We start from the raw sequence: 22,720 nt of genomic DNA on the forward strand, positions 1-22,720 counted from the left end.
AAAATAGCCTAAAAAGTCACAATTTAGCATATTGAAAAACTGGCGAAGAATCACATGCTATAATATGGCAAAAATCTCAAATTTTGACATGTTCCAAAAATGGCTGGAAACTATATCTCGTATAGACGCGCCATAGCGTAGCATGTTGAAAACAGGGCCCAAAAAAAAGCCCCAAAATAATATAGCATGTTGAAAAAATAGCGAAAAATCACATTCTATAGTAACTATACCTCGTATAGACGCGCCATAGCATAGCATGTTGAAAACAGGGCCCAAAAAAAAGCCCCAAAATAATATAGCATGTTGAAAAAATAGCAAAAAATCACATTCTATAGTAAGGCAAAAATCTCAGATTTTGACATGTCCCAAAAATGGCTGGAAACCGTTTTTTTTATAGTTCATCAACGCATTCCATAGCAAAGCATGTTGAAAACAGGGCCAAAAAAACCCCTCAGTTATAATATTGCTCATCGCCATACTATAGTATGAAGTGTTTGTATATATTTCGACATCGTTTTCAGTAATTTTTTCAACATGTTAAATTTTGAGAATTTTTTTAACATGTTTTACAGTATAATTTTCAGCCATTTCTTCAAGATGCTATATTACGTCGTTTTCGGCCTTTTTTAAACATGGTAAACTATGGTGTTCATGTTGTTTTCATCCAATTTTTTCGACATGTTATATCATGATGTTTTTGGACTTTCTTTTGACATGCTATACTATGAGGTGTCTCTATATGCTACGATACATGGTTTTCAGAGTTTTTTTGACATATTATACTTTGTTGTTTTTCAGCAATTTTTTCGACATGATACATTATAACCTTTTTGGCCTTTTTTTTCGACATGCTTTACTATGAAGTGTTTCTACAAGTTATTACATTTTGTTTTCAGCCATCTTTTCGACCTGTTATATTAAGATGTTTTTGCCCTTTTTTGACGTTATACTATTACGTACGGCTTAAAACTGCATATTACTAGAACCATCATAGTATAGTATGTCGTCAAAAACATGCCAAAAACATTACAGTATAGAATGTTGTCAAAAAACTGTCAAAAACATCATAGTATATAGTATGTCGTCAAAACCGTAATGGTAAAGTATGTCGTCAAAAAAACAGTAAATGTGTGGTATTTTTACAACTTGCTATACTATTACATTTTATACTATAGTACGGGATTTTTAATGACATGCTACACTTTGGCATTCTACATGGCACTTTTATGACAAAATACATGATGACATTTTGTTTGTCATTTTTTCACCATTTTCTTAAAAAAGAAAACAACTAGCTGATGAATCAATAAAGAAACTAATAGTTAGCTTCTTAAAAGCTTCAAATGTCAACATCACTGTGGTGCAAGAGAAAAAGTCAGGCAATCAGCAAAGTAATTAGGATTAATCACCCTCTCAACATCTGTGGAATACAAATGTCAAAGACAAATGGCAATCCACAACAGTTACATTAGCTTCAATAATAAGACTCATAGAAGAGTCGTTTCTTAAAAAGAAGTGTTTTATTTCCTTTTTAACAAAGCCCAATACAGATTTGAAGCAAAACTGGGGAACACTGGTAAATCTCAATCCAATCATCATGTCTGGGACACCCACAAAAAGATGAGCTTCAAATTAAAAAAAGACACCTTAAGTTATCAGAATCAGGGCAAAGAAAATAATGTGCATATTGTCCAAGAACTATTAAAAAAAGAAAATACTTTCTGACAAAACAAATAGGTCATTCCAGCAGCTGTTGGGTAGGTAAATAAGATCTAGTAAAATAAATGTCATCTATGACAGATCTAATTTCCATGACAAATGCTTTGAAAGAACCAATCAAACTTAGACTAAATGACAGTTACTATCAATGTGCTAAAAATGTAATCTTGGAGTAATCAGGTCAAATACATCTAAAACACATTTTAGTAGCTTGGTCAACAGTTCTGCCATGAGGGGAGAATAATACTGAAGACATTAGTAAGCTGACAAATTTCTTCATGTCCAATATCAAATGCATAATTCATTGTCCACATTTCTTTGTTTAACAGGAAGTGACACAAGTGGAGTACAGTTTGCTAAGTCCATTTAACATTTTCCACAAAGAGAAGTTGTGCCAAAGAGGGCAAGAATTAAGAGTCAAATGTGAAAATCAAAAAAAATCAAAATTACCTTAGGTTAAGTTTTTCTTTTACAACTAATTTGTTACACAAAGATGTATTAAACAGTTTAACTTGACAGCTGTGCTGAGTACATTTTAGGTTGGGAATAAAAATATCACATCTAAATACTTTTTTTTTGCAGGTTGATCTATGATTGCAAAATATATATTATTAATGGCAGACATTTTGTCATCTGAGTGATCTGTGTTTCACATCAGTTAGACTTAACAAGGGTGATTCATTGGTTGTTCTGGTGACTTTGTTTAAAATATGTTTTTGAATAAGTAATACCAGTCCACTGGGTTTACACTCGTACCGATCACTTGGACTTTTAAAAGCTAGAATATAGATGGAGGGAACAAAAATACAGTTGAGCTGTGGCTATTATTTTCTCTGTCAAGGATTCCACTGGCACATGTTGTCCTTTTTGAAATATGAAATTAAAGACTATCTGAAATGAGCCGATCCACCCATGTAAACACAGTGATTTTCTGATACAGAAAAATACTAAGTGGACAATGTATATTGATCCTTTAACAATATCCATTAGCTGAAAACACCTGTCTGCTTTGATATATTCTTATCTGGGAACATATATATTTTATAACAAAATAAATCTATACTGTTGTTTTCGTGGTGATGGTTAGATAAGGGTTGTACAATCCCATCATCCCATTCTCTGAGTGCTTTCTTTGTCCGTCTCAACAAAGAACTGCATGTAGCTCTGTAAGAAATAGTACTTGTGACTGAAGCAGCTCATATATTCAAAAGGCTCTGCCTGAGAAGAACATTAGTTTGAAGCAAAAAAAAAAGACTAATAAAATACTCATCTTTTCCATCTTTACCAGTTGTTAAAGTAATTTATAATAAAGTGTAAGTTGCTATTATTATCTTTTAAAAATCAGAAGCAGTTTTTTTTTTTTACTGTATCTTGGCATTTTGACACAAAATATCCTCTTGGATATTTACACAGGAAAAGATACTTTTCAAGCAATAAAACAAGCTTATATTGTGGGTTGCAACAGAATAAAACACAATTCTGAAGAAATAATGGAGAAATGATTGCATAGCAGATCAGAATATAACTAAACAGGAACTGATCCTTTTTGGTATGGTGCACTTTGATTCATGACTTTGCACATTTTCACATATGTACATGAAATAGTAAGTCCATTCATAGTTTCACCTGCCCACAGTAAAGATCAAGTTTGCGTCTGCACTAACAGTCAGAAGGCAGGACGCAGACGGCTCGTCCTCTGCTCTTCTCGTAAAAGTCCATAGGAGTCTTTTCAAAAAAATTAAACTTTGTTTAAAAAGTGCCATTTTGCTACATTTATCAGCTGATCCATGGTCTGCTACTGAACAGTTAACACAAGCAAATGTGTTACACAGCCCACCCCCCCCCCCCACGTCACACATTTTCCTGATTCTATGAGTTTTGGTCACATCGACAATCACACACGCTCACTCACAGCCACATACACAGAAACACTTGTGCAGAAACACAAACAAAGAAACAAACACAAACACACAAACACACACACACACACACACACACACACACACACACACACACTCACGACATGAAAGGGAAAAAAAAGTGGAAAAATAAAGTTGTGGCCGGTGAGTACAGTTCCATTTGAAGAGTTTATCTGTTGCGATTTGACATTCCCGGCTGGTAAAGCTTTGAAAAAGAACAAGCACCATTAGGAAAAGGCCTCGAATGTCCTCCGCTGTGGGAGAGTTCAGCAGTTTCCGCTTGATTCTGTGCTCCCACAAAAAGCAAAAGAGAAATAAATCTACATTCAGACTCGCCTCGGGCTCGTAGTTGGGCAAAAGTCACTGAAATCTTTCAGGCTTTATTTTGTCTTTTCCTCCGATTTCAAGTCTGAGTTGGGGACAAACAGAGCCTCTTCTTTTGTTTTTAAATCATGGAGTCCGAGGACATTGATCTCTAACTCCCCATGAGGCCTTTTCTCTGTGTCCGTGTGGAAACATCGTCTTCACCGTCTCTGCTGGGCATAGACTGGATATGCTAGCGTCACATTCAGAGAGTCATTGTGCTGGACCAAAGACGTGTGCTGGTAGTGAAGTACGAGTTCTTTTAATGAGCTGTACAGGTTGTACGGCTCGGCGAAGCCGTAACCTGAGGGGGTCTTGTTGATGACGCAGTGCTTCACCTCGCCGTCCACACTGCAAAGAGAGGACAATGGTCACAGTCTGTCCTGTGGCTGCAGCCAATAAAAGTCTTCTTTCTCTCTATTTCCTTCTTTATAGACTGAAGTGTTTGCTAATTAAAATCATCCTCATCGACCAGTAAAACAAGTCAGGTACCCATAGGTACAATGAAACAGACTTTGCTTGCTTTCAGTGAGTCCTTGTTTTGTGCAGGGTGTCTACATACACTTCATTTCATGCTTTTTATGATCTTTTCAAGACAATTTTAACCATATTTATGTCCAATTTTTGGACAAATAATTTTTTTCTTACTGCTGGTAAGTCAGGTTTTTACCTGCATATTAATTTTAGTGGCGGCTACCAACGCCGATTTCCAGACCGTCACTACTTAAAATGGTCAATGTCGGCAAAAACTAACGCGGTATAATCATTCCACATCTTCATCAGTTCTTTTTTTTTAAATGCAATGACCGCAGTCGCGGCGCTGTCGCTGTGCCTGACTGTCCACATCACTGACTGGAAGCAGAGAAACAAGGTAAACTTCAACACTTCCTATACTCCAGTAAACTTTAGTTTCCTCTGAGAAATTTCCTCCAGTTCGTAGAGCATTAGTTTCAGGCGCTAATTTATCAGGTCTGAAAACATTGCAGCTCACCCTCAAGAGACAGGAGGGGCCGAGAGGAGCAGCAGAGTGCAGGAGAGTCGGGGAGTCCAGGCAAGGAGTAGATGGATGATATTTATACAAATTACACAAACGGTAAAAGGAAAAAGTGATCCTTTTTATCTGTTTCAACAACAGGTGAACATAATAATCATACAGTTTTTACCGTGGTCAATTTGATAGATTTCCGCACAGTGGCAGTTGCATCTTGGTTGCTTGGCGACTGTCATGTTCTCTGTCAAAAGTTAAACTTCGAGAGCGGCCGCGAAAGTTTCATCCTCATTGGAAAGTGATTCTTATAATATGCCAAAGAGGAAGAGAAAATGCCAACTTTCATCAGAGACCGATAATCCAGATCCGCCTGAGGCTGACGGTGAGCTCTGCTCCGCTGTGTCTGCAGCGAGCTGCGCTGCCGTGAGGGACAGGCAGTAGGGGAAACTGGGAACGATTGTAACACTTTCTCTTTGAGCGCCCATATCATGCTGAAAATGTATGTCTCTTAAATTTTGTCACCTAGTACTATGACGGAGGCTTCAACAAACAGCAATGTTTACATCTTTTCTGTTATATTTTTTGCAAAATAATAAAAAAAAGAAAAATCACAAGAATGAAAAAGACATTCAGTACACGGAGAGACAGAAAACCCACTGGACTTATTTGGAGCCTCCACCTAAATAATGTAAAAAATTTTAGTAGATATGGAATTCTGGCCCTTCTAGTGTTACCATGAGTTTTTATTCATCCTCCCAGATCTAATAAACACAATAAACACAGAGCCTGTGGTTTTGACCCACCATGGCTGGAAAAGTTCAGCTGGCTCAGACACAACGAGGAGGGAATGAACATTTTCCATCCTTTTGAGTTGTTAAAAACTGATTAGCTTTAAGTTTCTGAAACTGTGGTTAATTGGCATAAATTTAACATGTTATGAAAATATATGTATAATATCTTTGAAAATATTTTTCTAAATCTTGCAATTTGTGAAACATTTCACTTTGTTTAATAAGTGCCATTTTGCACATTTCCAGGTTTCAAAGGTCAAAAAATCAAGCCTTTATCTTCAAAAGTCACAAATATTTTTAGCATTTAATTTACTCCATGCATTCCCAGACACTGTTCCCTGTTGTGCAGTAACAAAAAGAATTTTTTGCTAGAAAGACTAATTTTGGGGGGAAGTCCAGTTAATTTGTCTAACTCAAGACTGTTGAAGCCTCACATTACTTCAGATTAAGTTTGGAAAGTATTTCACATTTAGAAGGAATAGAGGAACGAAGCCTGTTTCATTGTTCATATGTGCACCTGATGATTTGTAAAGCTCTCCTGTAACAGCTGTTTGTAAAAAGATGTGATACATACACAACGCTGCAGGCGTAGCATCCTGCTTTGCTGCTGTCTCGAACCAGGAATGTTCCGTCTCTCTTGCCCTGGAGGAGAGCCTCCGCCTGTAGTCTGTTAATGTTGCCCAGCTTCCATGACCGCTCGTCGTGATGAGGAAGGTCTTCGTCATCGTCCACCATAGAATATTGACTAGAAAAATCAAAGTGCACACGTGTAAGCTGTGAGGCAAAAAGTGTTTGCATTTCGATGTTAATTTTTTAATTAAAAGAAAAAAGGATGCTCACTCTTCTGTGTTCTCGTTCTTGATTCCGAGCCACTCGTTGAGTTTCTTCTGTCTGACTCCCTTCTGGGTCAACCACCTGCAGGAGAGAAGCCGTTAGAAACCAGGGCAGAGCCGATTTGATTTTTCTCCAGAGAGCTGGAGCCTGAGCTTTGAGCAGCGTCTTCGGCTCTGATGCTGGAGCGCTGTACTTACATGAGATACTGGTCTCTGGTCTTGCGCAGCTGGATGAGGTCGGGTTTGATGCTGTTCATCCTCTTGTCGATTTCTCTGTAGTCTGCTGCCTGTTTCTTCAGATCTTCCTCCAGTCGCCGCTTACTATCCACGATTTCGCTTATCCGGGACTTCAACTTCTCGTAATTGCCCATTATCCTAAAAGCAACAAAGACATTTAATTTCAGCATAATGTAAATGTTTGTTATCTGCTGCTGTTGCTTCTAAAAAAGGCCCCCTTTTAATGCGTTAATCTTACCTCTGGATCTCCTTCTCGTTGCCTTCTCTCCTAAATTTCTCAATATACTCTTTGCTGTACCGCTCTTGTGTTTGGCATTGCTCCTCAAATATCTTTATCGTTTCGTTAAAAGCTTCAATAGCTGTCCTTTTCATTTGGATTTCCTGGAAGCAGAAGTGTTCGTGAGCGTCATGTAAATATTATGGTACATTATTTATGGTAGTTTGACTCTGGCTGGTACTCACTTGTGATGTTCTGGTGTACTCTTCATACAGACGGTCGTACTCTTTGTTTTTCTCTTGGTACTGCTGGTGGTACTCGCAGAGCTTCCTCCCCACAGCTTCAATGTTGTCTTCTTTCACCACCTGATCCTGAAAAAAGATTCAAGAGGAAAAAAAAGTTGTGGTTAAATTGCTCAACAGAAGCATTTATAAATGTGCTAGATTTGACTACAAGCTGGCGTCTAACCTGCTGGTGTTTGGAGACTGGATACAGCAGCTTAACGTCTAGCTTGGGGTTGTACTGAGCCAGTGACTCGTTGCGATAGTGGTTGATGAGCTCGACGACTGAGCTGAAGGTCAGTGGGTCTGAGAAGCCGTATTTCCCATCCCGGTGGAATATCTTGATGAGTTTGTTGTTGCCTCCTTTCCTGTGGACAAAACAAAAAAAAAGCAACAAAACTGGTTAAACTAACAGCGCCGAGAACTGACATGGCTGATAAGATGAAATGATTTCAAACTTACCTCAGAGTCAGAGTGTAGTCTCCGTGCATTTTTGTAGAGGCGTCTCGCACCAAAAATGTACCGTCCGCAGTGTCCCTCAGTTTCTCATTGACTTCCTCCCTTGAGATGTCTCCCCAGTACCATTCGGCGTCTTGTAGCGCCATGTTGTTGTTCATACCGTTGTTAGTCACAGATGTGGGTTTGGGTGGCTTTGGAGGTAGAGCTGGGAGAGCGAATTCAGAATTTAAGTACATGTACTGAAACACAGTCTCTACATGCTGCCATTAACGTTAACCAGATTCTCAGCTTGAATTGGACGATTGATTTTCTGGCTTGTTACGACGCAGTAAATGGGGCTCTCGCTCTGCATTCAAAACACTTTTTTTGCTTTTGAAAAAAAATTCATGCAAAATTCACATTGAATTCAGTGCTGGGAGTCACGCACAAGCTCTGTGACTCTCTCACTCATCTTTTTTTCCCCATTGATCAAACAGGAATGAAAAAATGCTGCCCCTCTCAAGCAGAGAGGCGGTAACAGCGAGGCAGGGGGAGGAGAGTTGAAGCATGAGTCAGGGAGAATGAATTTCATTCAAGAAAAGAAGATTTCTATTAATATTCCAAGTTACAAATACAGTTCTTTGGCCTTTTTTTCATGTGGAAAAATGATACCCATCATGATTCTGTTACACCAGCAGGATTACGGTTTTCTTTTAACAGGACAACAGGAAAACAAAAGGTTAAAAATTACATTTAGAATATATGTTAGAATAAAACTGTGAAACCTAATGCAAACACCAATATGACCATAGAGCCCCACTTTAATGTTTTGCCCCTCGCAAATGTTGTTAGATAATTATCACTGACTCATGATCAGAACATTAAATCTCCTTTTACTACAGCACTAAGAGTGAGATTTTCATTGTTACTGTCTATGGTAATTTTCATTAAGTGATGGAACATTGGAACTGCTGCTGTGGACCTAGATTGAAAATCTTTAACCTGCAGTGGCTGCTCACAAGCTGGTAGTTTCACAGTGGGGCTAGCTGTAGCCCAGCTACATGGTAGCAGGCTATTTTTATCCCACATATCTGCACCGCCTTTGTTCACTCCCTCTGCATTAACACCCTTTCTGCCACAATGGACCTTGCAGGACTCAGCTCATTGAGACCGCAGGCACTGTTCACTTGCCAGGCAGCTACAATTGTGACATGGCAGAAAATGCAAAAGCTTTACAATCAAAATGCAGCCTACCAACGCAACTGCAGCTCGTAGTTTCCGCTGCACTTCTCAGCACGTTTGCCTTCCAAACTGATCATGTTTCCTCCAAAGATCACAGAAAAATTCTGATTCTTGAACCCACTCATGAGGACAATGCAGTCTTAACAACAGCTTGGCAACAGATTTCTACAAAAAGACAGCTCGCACATTTGATTGATTGCAAAAATATCTCTGCAGAGGCACATAAAGTGATTTTTATACAGCCACCTAAAGATCCATTTGAAAAGCCATTAAGAGCAGCCTGCTCAGTAACGTGTTACATCACTTACCACAGCCAATCACACGGGGGGTCTGTCACCAACCACTCCTGCATCTTTCATTTCCTGAGAGTGATGAGGTCATTCTAAAAGCCCATTACCATTTAGCTCCCTGCTTCAATTCTTTACAACACTGCAGCTAAATGAAAAAAAAAAACCTCTCTGCAGCATCCAGCGTTCATATGCATCCATCCTAAAAGCAAATGTGCAGCATCGCTCCACTAGCAGGGGGAAAAAGGACCTGCTGCCTGTTTCAATGCATTTCCTCTGTCATCCTCTCTCTCTCTCTGTCGAGCTTGGCTGCTCGCTCTCCTGCAGGTTGCTCGGCCCCTCCTCTCTGCATGTGTCGTGCGGAGGTTTAGTCCGGCCCACTGCTGGCACTCAGACAAAGCCAGCTCTGCTGCAGCAGCACGTACGCAGCTAAATTATAATGCTTGGCCCGGTCAGCAGCACCCAGAGCTCTGAAATACGCCTGTAATCCCACAGTGTGACACTCGGCATGACAGAGATAACTCCCTCGATTTCCTAAGTGAAATTAAAATAGACCTAGTTCTTGGGAAGGTAGAAGGATTCAAGGGGAACGCAGTCCTGCTAGGTTCAACTGAGGAACAGTTGCTAGGTCTCTGCGTGCTTAACTTGAGAAGTAAAAAAAAAAAAAAATGAACGTGTTAAATACAAACAACTGAAATAAGAAAAAAGTCAAAATCTGTCACCTAAATTGCCCATTTAATGGTATGAAAAATCCTGTCACAAGTACCATCTGTAAGGTATTTAATATCATTTGATTTAAACTTGCCTTTCTCCACTGAGGCCTACACTACCTGTTGAGATTGTCTGGATAAAGTCCAAACTGAAAATCTTCACTCAGCTGTTCAGATTTATCATCTTGCCTGAGACCAACGCAGAGTTTTATAAGCACTCTGTGAGAACAGTTCATAACTGTACAGCATGAGGAGCAGCCAAAGGCTAAAGTGTTCGCTGACAGCTCTGACTGAAGGCTTAAAGAAAACAAAAACCTCTTATTCTTGTTCGTCTTTTCTTAAGCTGTGGTATTTGTGTCTTATCTTTACGCATGCCCTTTTCGTCATAGCCTGGACAAAGAAGCAGCAGAAGCACACTTTCATATGACACATTAAAAAAAAAAAAAAAAAAAGGAGCAGAATCAACTAACAAATCTTCAAACTTACGTTGCAAGTTGTGCATGTTTTGGTGAATCGATGATTCCTCCTTTAGAGATTCTCTTTTAATCCCAATCGGTAAATTAAATCCAACAGACCAACTTTCAAGTCCTCCAGTAAAGCTCCATTTCATAGTTTAAGGCCGCAGAGAAAAGCTGGAGGTGGCTTCCTTTTTCTTTAATTCTCAAAAAGATAACAGCTTTGTGCGCTTCTTAATGAAATCCAGGTAATCCGCTCGGTGTGAGGCAGGTGCAACATGCGACTGTCTCGCTGACTGACTGAGTTCCTGCTGTGAGTGTGCTAAAGGGCTCTCTCTCTCTCTCTCTCTTTCTGAGCAGAGCGAGGCCAAGGCCTGCTCGCATGGAGGCAGATAGTTAATGATTAGCGGTCGCTGCTCTGGTGTCAGTGCTGCTTGTTCTGAAAGCAGCCACTCGTGCCAGCTGCATGTGTGTGCGTCTCTCTCTCTCTCTCTCTCTCTCCCTATCTCTCTATCTCTCTTTGGGTCACCCCCCTCTCTTTTTCTCTGTGTTTGTAAAGGAGGAGGCAGGGGGAGTTCAGTCTTATGATTAACTTGCAAAGTTTCAAATATTTGCTGAGCTGGGCACTTTGAGGCAGAGAGGACATGTGGAGATCCAGGCGGAGGGAGGATGGAGGGGAGGGGGAGGAGAGTGGCACTAGAAACTGGAAGCAGCCCTCAGTTAACAAGAAGTGCTCTGTGGAGCAGGCCGACTTTCCAGCCAACCAAATCTAAGTGGGCCTTTTGTCGCTTACTTAAAATAGGCACGCAGTAACTGGGAGGAGAGAGACACACACACACACACACACACACACACACACACACACACACACACACACACACACACACACACACACACACACGAGTCATTCACAGACACACATGTGTGTTTACAAAGTAGTCTATTCTTCCTCTCTTTTCTTGTGAACCTGTTGTTCTCTGTACAAGACAGGCGACTGACACAGTTTGCCACTTCTAAACTTTGTCGTATGTCCAACTCTGTCCTGTGTTTAGATATGTGTGTAAAAAGAACTTAAAAAAAAGAAAAAGGTTTTCAGCGTTTGTGTCATGCACGGCTGCTTGGCTGCCCTTCAATCAATCCACCCATCCATCCATCCATCCATCCATCCATCCATCCATCCATCCATCCCCGCACCAAAGTGCTCCCGCAGGTGCAAATTACTGACAGCTGAGAGTGGTCCATGCACAGGAACATTATAAATAGACCTAACAGGTAATAAAATGTTTAAACAGCCACCGCCAGTCCCAGGCCTCTGGGCCAGCCAACGACAGTGCTTTTAACTAGCACTGTAAAAACATAACTGTGCCACGCAATGCACTCTACTCACACACACACCAGCAGACTAGCTCCATCTATGCAGACCACCACTGCACCAGCCAGGAAACTGGAAACTGACTCTGTGCAGTTCTGTGTTTGACATATTACCAACTAATAACATCAGGGAAAAAAAACCATGCCGTGATTAGAAAACCAAAAGATTTTATCAGTTTTCTTGTCTGACACCTACAAGGCCATATGTTTAACAGAAATTCACCAGTGATCACCTTCATCTAAATGCAAGCCTTACAGACACAAAAATCACACCCAGTTGTACTCTGTATCAGACAAATTCCTTTTGAACTCTTGTGCCATGTCATGAACTATAAAAAAACAGTGTAACTAAGTACATTTACTCAAGTATAAACTCAAGGTACTTGTACTTTGCTTTAGTATTTCCACTTTATGCTACTTTATAATTTACTCGTTGGGTGCAAATATAGTACTTTTAGTCCACTACATTTCTTTGACAACGTTTGGTACTTTAAGCATATTTTTATGCAAATACTTTTGCACTTTTACTTAAGTTAAGTCTTATAGGCAGGCCGTTTACTTGTAACAGAGAGTCTTTATACAAGATGGTATTGCTACTATTAAAGTAAAAACAGACTGCTGTGTTTATTTCTAACAAGGTCATTTGCAACCAACATCCTCTGCAGCCAAAGCTTTAAAAATGATGTAACCCTAATTCAAAAAGTTCCACTGTTCTGCAACAAAGATCAGCAGGAAAAATGTGTAAGTTGAAACACATGTATCCACTGACCAGTACATGATAAAGTAGTCTCAACAACTATAAAGTCAGAATTTCATCTCCAGTTTGTACCCGTGGCACTCTACAAGTGCAGCAGTTGCAAGTCTCAACACCTTTCCTCCAAGCTTTCCGAGCTATTAATAGTTCATGTCTAAGGGTGTTCAGTCCATGCAATGTTTAGGTTCCTGCAGAACATATAGCCAATGGTAGATACAGAACTGAATGCAATGTAATGATAAAAAGTCATGGATTTTTTTAAATGCTTATTATTCAATCATGAGCAGTAAACCTGCAGCATCTAAAACCTTGTGGATGACTGAAGTAAAAAAAAAAGTTTAACTACCTGGAGCTGACTGACTTTCACTCCATTCACTGGTCACCAGAACCTCAATGATCTTGATGTGAGCTTCTGAGCTGGGTTCACAACTGCAGGAGGGCGAAGGGAAAAAAAAAAGGCAAGTTAAATAAAGTTTCACAGCCCAGGTGACAGCCTTTACTGCTCTGCTTTGCTCTGTGCTGGTTTCAATCAGATGGTTATCAGGCTTAGCTGCTTTAATTGCGCAGCACAGCTGGTAAGTAGAAAAGCTCCAACCTATATCCGTGTACAGCTAAAACCCATGAGTGCATGACAGCCTGCACTCTCGCGGTGTGTAGGTGTGTGAGCTTGAGTGTGTGTGTGAGAATCTGTGTGTCTTGGTGTTGCATGACTGAGCCTGCACACTTGTCTGTCTGCTGCCTGGGTGTCTGTCGTCGCCACGGCTGCGGCTGCTCTGACACCCACCTGGTTGTCTGTTGTCTGAAGAACACGGGGCTGAAGATCTCGCCCAGGGCTCTGGCACTGAGCAGGTTCTTGGAGCCGTTTTGGCACACTCTAGAGAAATGCCTTAGCAGACAGTGGAGGGTAAGCCAGTATTGAGGAGGCAGGGTCTGGGTGCTGGCGATGCGACGTAGCAGCTGGGCACATTCCTCAGGATTCACCACCTCTGTTGAAACAGATGAGAACGGGCCCAGAGGTCAGTGAGACAGATGTAAAAAGCTGTTCCTGCCTGAGTCAAACAGGAGCATGAAATGAAAGATGTTTCTTTAAAACAGTGAAGAGATGGAAAAATAAACGTCATGTGCAGTTAGGTTATGAAACCGCAGAGCAATTGTGTGGTTGACAATGAGCGTAAGGTACACTGGCAGGTGATTGGCTGCTTAGAGATGCTAGAGATAAACTTTCAGGCTTGTTTTAGTTCCTATTAACCACAGATATCCTGTTTCTGGCCATGTGACAGCAAGAGAATGCAGTGCTACAGAATGGTGTGTGGTGTGAAAAGTCGGTCTGTGCTTGCAGAGAAAGCAAGACAGAAAGAAAGTAGGTTAAGATATAGTGACAAAATACATAAATCATTGAAGCTGACAGAATGACAATGCAACCAATTTATCCATTGTTTCACTTCATCCGTGTTATTCCCTTTCTTTTTATGGATTTATGTGTATATGATTGGTATGGGGAGGCAGGGGTTTTTCTATTTTTCTCCTTTTGTTGGACTTGTTTGGACCTCTTATATAATGTGAAAAGCAATAAAAAAAGACCGTGATCAAACATAACCCCCCTATTAATTAGAACTTTTTGGTTACAATAAAAAAGCACATAAACACTAGGGGAAGAGACTTAAATATAAAAGTCTTCTTGAAGGGCCATGAGGAACTGACGAGCTCTTGTGGTTTGTGTTCAAAGTACTGAACGTTCAATAGCAGAGTGTACATGACGTCAGCTCTTGTTTTACTGTACAGTAAAAAAAAAAAAAGCTTTTGAATCTTCTGCTCTCACCTTTGGCAGTGTGGACCATCTGAGCGTGTATCGCAGTGGGGATGATGGGCTGGGGTAGATCCTGCAGGTACCTACGCAGACCATCACACAAGACAGGAAGTTCCACCTGATCCAGGTCTGGCGAGGGTGGATCTGAAGTGCAAAACAGCATGGAGACACAAAATACTTTAACTACTTTTTGCAAAGTAAAATCTTTTTCTAGCTCAATTTGCAAAACTTTAACATGCATATGTAGAGATGCAACCATAGATGCAAAAAAACCTTTCAGAAACCATGGTACTTTGTTTAAAAAAAACGGTATACGCACGCATACAAATCATATTCAGTCCCCTCACACATTTATCTCTCTTTGTCACCACCATCTACGTCAGTAATTTTTTTTCGTTTCTATTTGAGGGATCTTTTTTTCCGTCTCCCTCAATTAACTATTTAAAATGTACTGGCCTCAAAAAGGCTGATAAAAAAGCTACTCACCACAATCAAAATACTGTCTGATTTCCAGTCCACCACCAGCGGTAAATGTTCGATATAAAGTTGGGTTATCCAGCCCTGCAAGTGATCAGTCAAACATAAATCATTCCATTTATTGACTGAGAAAACTAACACAATTCCATTCATGTGGTTCTGTGTAACAGGCCACATATGCACGGTCCAATGTGGTTAACAAAAGACAGTCAGCGCAAACAGGCAAATTGAAAACTCAAGTGCAGATGCATGTCAAGATGAAAGACTTGAAAATTTTCCTCGGTCAAGCTCACCTTTCCTCTCAATAGCTTCCAGCAATCTGGCCAGCATGGGTGGACTGGTCTCTGGGAGGGAGAACTGCTCTGTCAGGTCCAGCAAACAGAAGCCTGGAGGACAAGATTTAAACAGTTAAAAAGTGCTCTTTACCAATTATTCGCTGTGTCAACACTTTATCTTATGAAACTTTCTCAGGCACGTGATACATATGTTGCCCACTGGAATTAGGTTAGCGACACATTCTGTTAAAAATCAAATAGATATACCCTAAAACTATTAGATAAAACTGCCAGTGAAACATTATGATCACTATAAATCTACTGTCACTGTCACCACCACACAATTTATCTGCTACCAAAGAATGCAGTCCTAACAGGTTCTCCCATCTGAATTAATTGACCTTGCATTAAAAAGTATGCAAATAGAAAGTGTAACAACTGTTAGCATGGCAAAGATAACATAACAGCTAACTAAAATCATTTTCTTGATTAACTGATTCACTGGGTTTTTCTATAAAATGTCAGAAAATAGTGAAAAGGGCAGATGTGAGTTTATCATCACATGACACGAAGAAAAGCAAAGCTGAAAAGTTTGAATTATGCAACATTCGGTATTTTGACTTGAAAAATACCTTTAATGATTAATTAATACTATCAAAATAATTGTCAATTCTTTTTCTTTTGATCAACTATTCATTTCAGCTCTAATTACAATACAAGGCTGTGTGGTTTTGGCAGTTTATTTTAAAGCATTCCTTTGATGGATGCTTATGTCCTGTCTCCACACCTAAGAGCCTTTTTTTCAACACATGCAAAATGCATGAATATCTCTATCTAGCATGAAACAGAAGTGTTTTGTCTGAATGGTGACATAATCATGGCTAAGAGAATCTATTGTTTCATCCTTCTGGCAGTTTAGACAACACAAATCGCTCTAAGGGGATTTCACTTGGCCCATTTTTTCTGGAACAGAATGGTGACAAAGACTGCCTCTATTTCTTTTACATAATTTGGTAGGAAGGAGCTAGTACACGTTTATCTGTATCTGTTCAACCAACTAAATTATCTGCATCTGTATCTATACTCAGAATGGGTGGGGTTTGAGAAAACAGGTGTAGTTTAAATCTAAAGTGGGTGGGACCTAACAAGAACTTGTTATTTTTAGCTTAAAATTGATATGGGCTGATTAGTAGTTGCTGCATTCCTTTTTAAATGTTTTTTTTTTTTGTATCGTTTACAGAACCAAATTAGTGTTGAGCTTCAGATCATTCAGGATCACACGAGTATAAGATTAAAGGCTGCTCTCCAAATGAGGATTTTCCTTCATCACAAGTATGGATATGGACTCAATTTATGCCGATGATATTCGTAACAGTAAAAAGTACATCAACCTGCAATGGATTTTATCCAGGTATACGACTCAACCTTACAGTTTAGGTAAGTTCAAAGTCATATAAGCGCATTTAGGAAATGGACCAAGGCACAAAAAGTGAAAGTATATGTAGGTGAAACAGAAATTAAATGATCTGCTAGTCATCAGAGGTTGTGATAATTGTTCATATGATGTTAAATGTGGCAATGGCTGCCATTCATTTCAAACAGCAAAGGCTGATTAGCTGCATGAATTACAAACTACTGAGAACTTCAAAAGGAGGTACGAGACCAAAGGACTGCCATCAAAAGTAAAAGTTTTATTTACAACAGCCTGATTCAAGAACAGGAGGTGCTGAGCACTCAAGTTAGGGTTTGGTGGACCAGGGAACTAAGCAAATACCCTGTGATATGAGGTAAGCCAGGTCTGAGTTTTTTCCCAATTTTTCCCTCAGAACTTTGCACCCAGGTGTGGACATGAAAGGTTGAAGGGGTTGGCAGGGATTTTATTTGGATTTGCAAAGGCGTATTTTGAAAGGGCACTTTTCTGAAAGGCTCAACTGTTTAACACAGAGTCTGCAGTTTCAAAATGCTCAGAAACTATGAATGGAACCCTTTCTAGTAACCATATTTTTCTTTCTTTCTACCTTAAAAAATTATTACAAGTTTTTTGGAATCGGACATCCACCAGTGCCACTGATGCATGCGCGCTAGTCATTACCAAAGGAGCTACCCTCCTTTACCACAGAGTGTTCAATCAAGCAAATAATGAACCACTTCATCCAAATCCACATCCTCTTTGGCCGGCGCAGCACACAGGCTGGCATGTTGCGTGTGAAGAAACTGGATTACCAAAGTCCTTCTAACCACAGAACACACAAAACTCCATGTAGGACAACTGTTCATCTGGAAGACATTATTGGAACTGCGAAGTGAGAGGGGGGTTTTCTCAGAAGCAGTGAACTCTGAGATGGAACACCAGAGTTTCCTTAAATAGAGATCGAGACACGCAGTGCTGCCATCGCACACCTTGGAAGTGTAACCTTTCTCCCAGACAAGATATCTAACACAGATGCCACTCTAAAGCCAACCTTATTCTGGGAAACGCAATTCACAACCTGGAAATAAATTTAAACCCACCCACGCTCCAAATGTTCATATCTATGAAAACTACAATATTCCAAAAGCTAGTTTTTTTTATTAAGAAAACATTTCTGACAAACATATGTCTTTATAAGAGGTTTTAAATGTTAGGAAGAAAGAGCAGCAATAGATTTGAAGTCATCTTCCTTGCATGTCTCCAGAAACATGGTGATAACCCTACAACAAGACGACCCTTCAAAGTAAAGTAGGGTTTCGTGTATTTATTTACTCTGTCTGTGGCTGGCCTATGAGTGACACGGGTCAGCCTACAGATAGAGTTGCTTCTTGGTACTGTCAACGACGCGATAGTTTCAGTGCCAATGGAATTGGATCAAGTGGCAGGCAAGATATGGCAGAAATTTTTTGAGCTATCAGTGATGATTTTTTGAATGCCTTGGTGTGAGATCAAGCGGAAAACTTTCCCCTGCTGGCAAGAGCAAATGACCATGGAAACACATACAAATATACACCAATAACTTTTGCTATTGCTCATTTAAGCCATGATAATACTGCTGGCAATAACTAGATAGCTTTTGCTGCTGTCGAGAAAACAGGTGGGGCTGATTTGACCACATCTTGCATTGGGATGAATGTACTTTCTGCAACTGTAGCTGAAACGCTGGTTCACTTTGGAGACTGAAAACATCTAGAAACACCTGCATTAGTAGTAAAATTATAGTACCTGGCAGCATAATCAAAGAAGGAGACACACTAAATAATCCTCTTTGCATTATGAAAGTGTCACTACAGTGATAACACAATGTGTTACCACAGTCTTGCTCTGTTTAGAAACAGCTGAGGGTCTACACACATCACAGTTTTAAATGGAAGTTGGTTTCTGTGGCAACTTGTGCGAGAGAGTAAGGAGGCAGGGGCCCCTTGGACATGTCTCTACAGGCCTGCATGCTTGCCAGACCTTCTCATGATATCCCAAAAGGCCCCAGCCAGCCAGTAGTCAGTTAGTCAACCGCAGGTCAAGGAAGTCCATACAGCTGCCACTGGTGCTGCTGTGGTGTAGGGGGGACAATCTCCCCGACCGAAACTGTATGTCTGAACCGAATGAACTGCAGACTGTGGGCAGGACAGGCATGGGGCACCACCAACACACTAAAGATAGCCCACACTTTGGATATATTTAGAGGGTCTACTCAAGTAACCAGCATTTTCAGGTTATACCATTTCTTCTTGTCTGGAAAAGGTCGAGCTGAGGGACAGCAGTATAAACTAATAAGCCAGGGAATGTACATCACACCACACCACACGTGACGGCACATTATTGATTAATAAGTGCATCATAATAAAAAGTACATTACACATCCTAATACCAATGTGGATCGTCTGCACAGCGGCATTCATGAAAAAGAATGCAGCTGATAAAGCATTATTCAGACCTTCAACATCATACAAAAAAAGCTGAGATTTCTCATTAATACATTTCAAGCATGATACAAGCATGTTGAAGCACAAGTCCATGACACAGGCACTGAGCTGAGTAAGTTTCAAAAGGGCAGGCAATGTCTCCTCCTGCAGGGTGCAAGATGAAGTGCAAAAGCTAAGCAACAGCCAATGAGGACACTGTTGCTACAGCCTGACAATTAACCCTATAAACAGCAGACCTTTAGTGAATTATAACACCTGCACAAATAACCACAGTTTCCTGATGTGCAATTAACTTTGAATCAGTGGAATCAATCCACCATATACCAGTGTGCCTACTACATAAATACTACTTTAAGAAAAAATGTGCCTGAAATGTGTCTTATGGTATTAACTGGGAGACGTGAGTGGCATTCAGAATGAAGACATGCAGTGTTATTTTCTGGGATTTTGCCACAATGCTAGATTGATTTTAGATTGATAGTCCTTTTCATTTGTAGGGACAGGTCTTTTCAGCAAAACCACAAAGCATCTGAAAATATTTCCATTTTCTGAAAAATGTCAGTCACATTGCAATGACACTGGTCTCACTTTGGATAGATAGATAGGTTTTATTTACAAGTACAATATGTGGAAAGGTTTTGAGGGGTCAAATATTTCCATGTATTTTACCTGACAAGTAATTTAAGAGCAAAAATAAACACGTAAGAGAGAGATTCAAGATGTGAAAAAAAAAATTCATCTGTGATCCTGACAGAAACTGTAAAATAATTTCTGTAGTGTATCAGAGAAAGGCAGTAACAACAGTGGTTTCTATGTCACTATTTCCCATTTGCATTATGTTGACCTTTCGCCTCTAATGAGTGATATATGTTAAAAGTTGCATAACTGCAATGTGTGTTCTGCGCTGAAAGGGTGTGCTGTAACTGCTGTTTTTCCTTGATGTTTCAGTCCATGCACATAGCGTGATACAAGAAGGCTCTTAAGTGAAGTAACCGCTTCTATTTTTAATGTATCTAACCAGCATTATGACCAAAACTATGGGGGGAAAAAGTTGAAAATAAACCTAGGCTTTTTAAAGGGAGCCTGTCTTGTTCAAAGCATTATGTAACACCACACCTCCAGAGCACGAGGCTTGCACACAGCACCTAGCAACACTAGCTAGTCCACCTCGTCCCCCTCCCTGTCAAATACATCCCATATTTCAAATACCTTTTCTGGTCCCCTTGACATTGTCTTCCTCTCTAATCTCACCTCTTGTCTTATTGCACCACTTCTTCTATCTATCAGCCCACCTCTCTCTCTCTCTCTCTCTCTCTCTCTCTCTCTCTTTCTTAATCCTGCTAGCAGACATGCTCTGACTCTAGTAAAGAAGATTTGCCAATTCAGACTTCAGTCTTTGCACACAATCAAGTAATGAAACTGTTATGCACGCTTTCATGCACACAAGTCTTACTGGATACATACACTAACAGAGTTTGGAGGAGAAAAAAAAATCTAATTACATTTGATTTTATTGAGCCCTGAAATTACATTACTTCTCTTTTTTCTTAGTCACATCACTGAATGAAGGCATTTTTTCAAAAGTGTATAATTACAACAGTTGAGGATGTATCACTAGTTTTTTTATACTCACTCAAACTAGTTTAGTGCAGAGTAAACTGCATTTTAACCCAAAGGTGGTCTAAATCTATACTTGGACATGTTAAACCATTTTTTACAGAAAAACTGGTGAGATGAAAAACTGTTTAAGCAGTTTTCAGTCAAGCAAAAATGCTATATATATTCTATGGAATTAACCCTTTCAAATGTGAGTAATTTCTCATTTTTCTTTGTCTTGTGAGACACTTACCAATTTATATTTAGGTTATGGACTGTTAGTTGGACAAAATAATAAATCCAAATGAGACAGCATCAGTTTTTATTTAAAATGCATACTTTGATAGCCATTTTTTTTTACCCTAATCTACAATAAAACACTTGGAGTGGAAGGTAAGCAGTTCCTTTTCAAATGCTTTTGCTGGGATTAATAAGAGAAGGATGAGTCTATGTCATCATTTTAGCAATGGAAAAAGTTGCTAACACAGAGAAAAATAGAAAAACTAATGAGCAATATACATTAGTTTAAAAAGGGATAACAAAGAAGATGACAAATATTTAATGACCACTCCTCTGAGACACAGTCCAATGTTGGAAACTATGACAAGCCAAACTATATTTAAATCTAGCATTACGTTCACAGGAAGTGGATTTGCCGCTGCCACTCATTCCCAACAACTAATGCTGAGAATATTCCGAACTATAATTATGCAACAAAACTTATTTTACAACAGCAGAACTTTAAACCTAGTAATAATATACTAATTCAAAAAGTCACGCAAACCTAAATATGTAAAATTAGCCTCATGCCAGCAGCATGTACACCGATAACAATGACAGTGTAAAACAGCGATCGCTGGGGTCCTATTCAGTGTGCAAACCATTTATTGTCCGGTTGCATTGTGCACCAAGTTACTGCAATCAGCACTTAGCACAATACTGATTCATCACAAAGCTACAAATCAGTCTACCATGCAGTCTGTGCGCGGCCCTCCACCAAAGAAGCGCCAACACATTCCTGGCCCCAGCTGCCTTTAGCCTCACAGAGGAACATCACAGTAAATAAAAGCAAATCAGAAAAACTTCTGTGCTGCTGCTGTGTTCATTCTGCCAGGGACCTGTGTCCATGTACTCATCTGTGACTGTCCTTTCTGGAAAAAAGTGACATGCATCTGAAACCAGAACTTAAGCTTCCACACGCTCACTTTAAAAAAGAAGGGTATTCTAAGCAGAGAAAATCGACAGTGCTGTCAGAGTGTGTTCAGTACAGCAGATGTCAGCCTGAGTACTAAAGAGGCCCGAGGAAGGAGAGCTACATTATCTCAATCTCCAGCTATGCAGAGTACTCTCCCTGCAACTGTCTCCTTTGTAGAGCTTGCTCTCTTCCTTCCAGTAGCACTTCTTAAAATGTACAACTACCACATCAATCTAAAAATTTCCAAATAGTCTATTCCGCAAATACATGATTATAAAATCCACATTAATTGGTGATGAAAAAGTAAGTTTGTTTGCTTAAAAGAATCTGCTTTTAACATGCACTTCAGTCATATTCACTCAAAAGCTTTGAAATATGATTTTAGTGGAATTTAAGTTAACAATGTGATGCAGTGTTACACAGACTGAAAAGAATGATAAGCCCCAGCCAAAGAGAGAATATGAAGCCTGATGGCATCAAATATTTCCTTAAACAAGTCCGAGCATGTAAGGCTGAACCTTGCGAGAGCATGCCGGGTAACAACCAGTTATTAACACTTTTATCTCAAACATTTGGAAGAATGTTCACTTGGAGACTGGTTGTCGGAAGATCGGCGATTATGCACAGAAAAAAACAGTTTAACCATGTTGAGCCATCGTCTTGGCAATTTTAATGCGTATCTCACATGGTCAAAATTTTACCAGTGGAACTGAGAACAGTATCAACTTATACCTTTGTTTTGTATCAATACAACAAACATGAAAAGTACTTAAAATTGCAACTTTTAATCAAATGGAGCTATAAGAAGAAGGTTTCATTCTCTGAGTTCCTTTCTCTTGGCGGGCCCAAACACATGTATATTCTCTCAACT

The 22,720-nt window shown here is 39.7% G+C and overlaps 1 protein-coding gene across 1 annotated transcript in view; it reads right to left on the reverse strand.

The window, feature by feature from the left end:
* Positions 1-1,501: 1,501 nt before the first annotated feature.
* pik3r1 (phosphoinositide-3-kinase, regulatory subunit 1 (alpha)) overlaps positions 1,502-22,720 on the reverse strand; it is a 28,035-nt gene continuing 6,816 nt past the window's right edge. Inside the window, exons 3-15 of the mRNA XM_042508856.2 lie at positions 15,183-15,275; positions 14,899-14,973; positions 14,425-14,556; positions 13,390-13,591; positions 12,952-13,034; positions 7,811-8,012; positions 7,536-7,716; positions 7,313-7,438; positions 7,089-7,231; positions 6,812-6,988; positions 6,621-6,695; positions 6,355-6,525; positions 1,502-4,352 (exon numbers count right to left, since the gene is read on the reverse strand). Of these exons, the coding sequence (XP_042364790.1) occupies positions 4,163-4,352; positions 6,355-6,525; positions 6,621-6,695; positions 6,812-6,988; positions 7,089-7,231; positions 7,313-7,438; positions 7,536-7,716; positions 7,811-8,012; positions 12,952-13,034; positions 13,390-13,591; positions 14,425-14,556; positions 14,899-14,973; positions 15,183-15,275 (1,850 nt within the window). The 3' untranslated portion in view covers positions 1,502-4,162. The remainder of the gene's footprint in view (positions 4,353-6,354; positions 6,526-6,620; positions 6,696-6,811; positions 6,989-7,088; positions 7,232-7,312; positions 7,439-7,535; positions 7,717-7,810; positions 8,013-12,951; positions 13,035-13,389; positions 13,592-14,424; positions 14,557-14,898; positions 14,974-15,182; positions 15,276-22,720) is intronic.

The sequence above is a fragment of the Plectropomus leopardus genome, chromosome 20 (genome assembly GCF_026936395.1).
Source record: "Plectropomus leopardus strain MGB_pleo_1.0 chromosome 20, ASM2693639v1, whole genome shotgun sequence".
NCBI lineage: Eukaryota > Metazoa > Chordata > Actinopteri > Perciformes > Serranidae > Plectropomus > Plectropomus leopardus.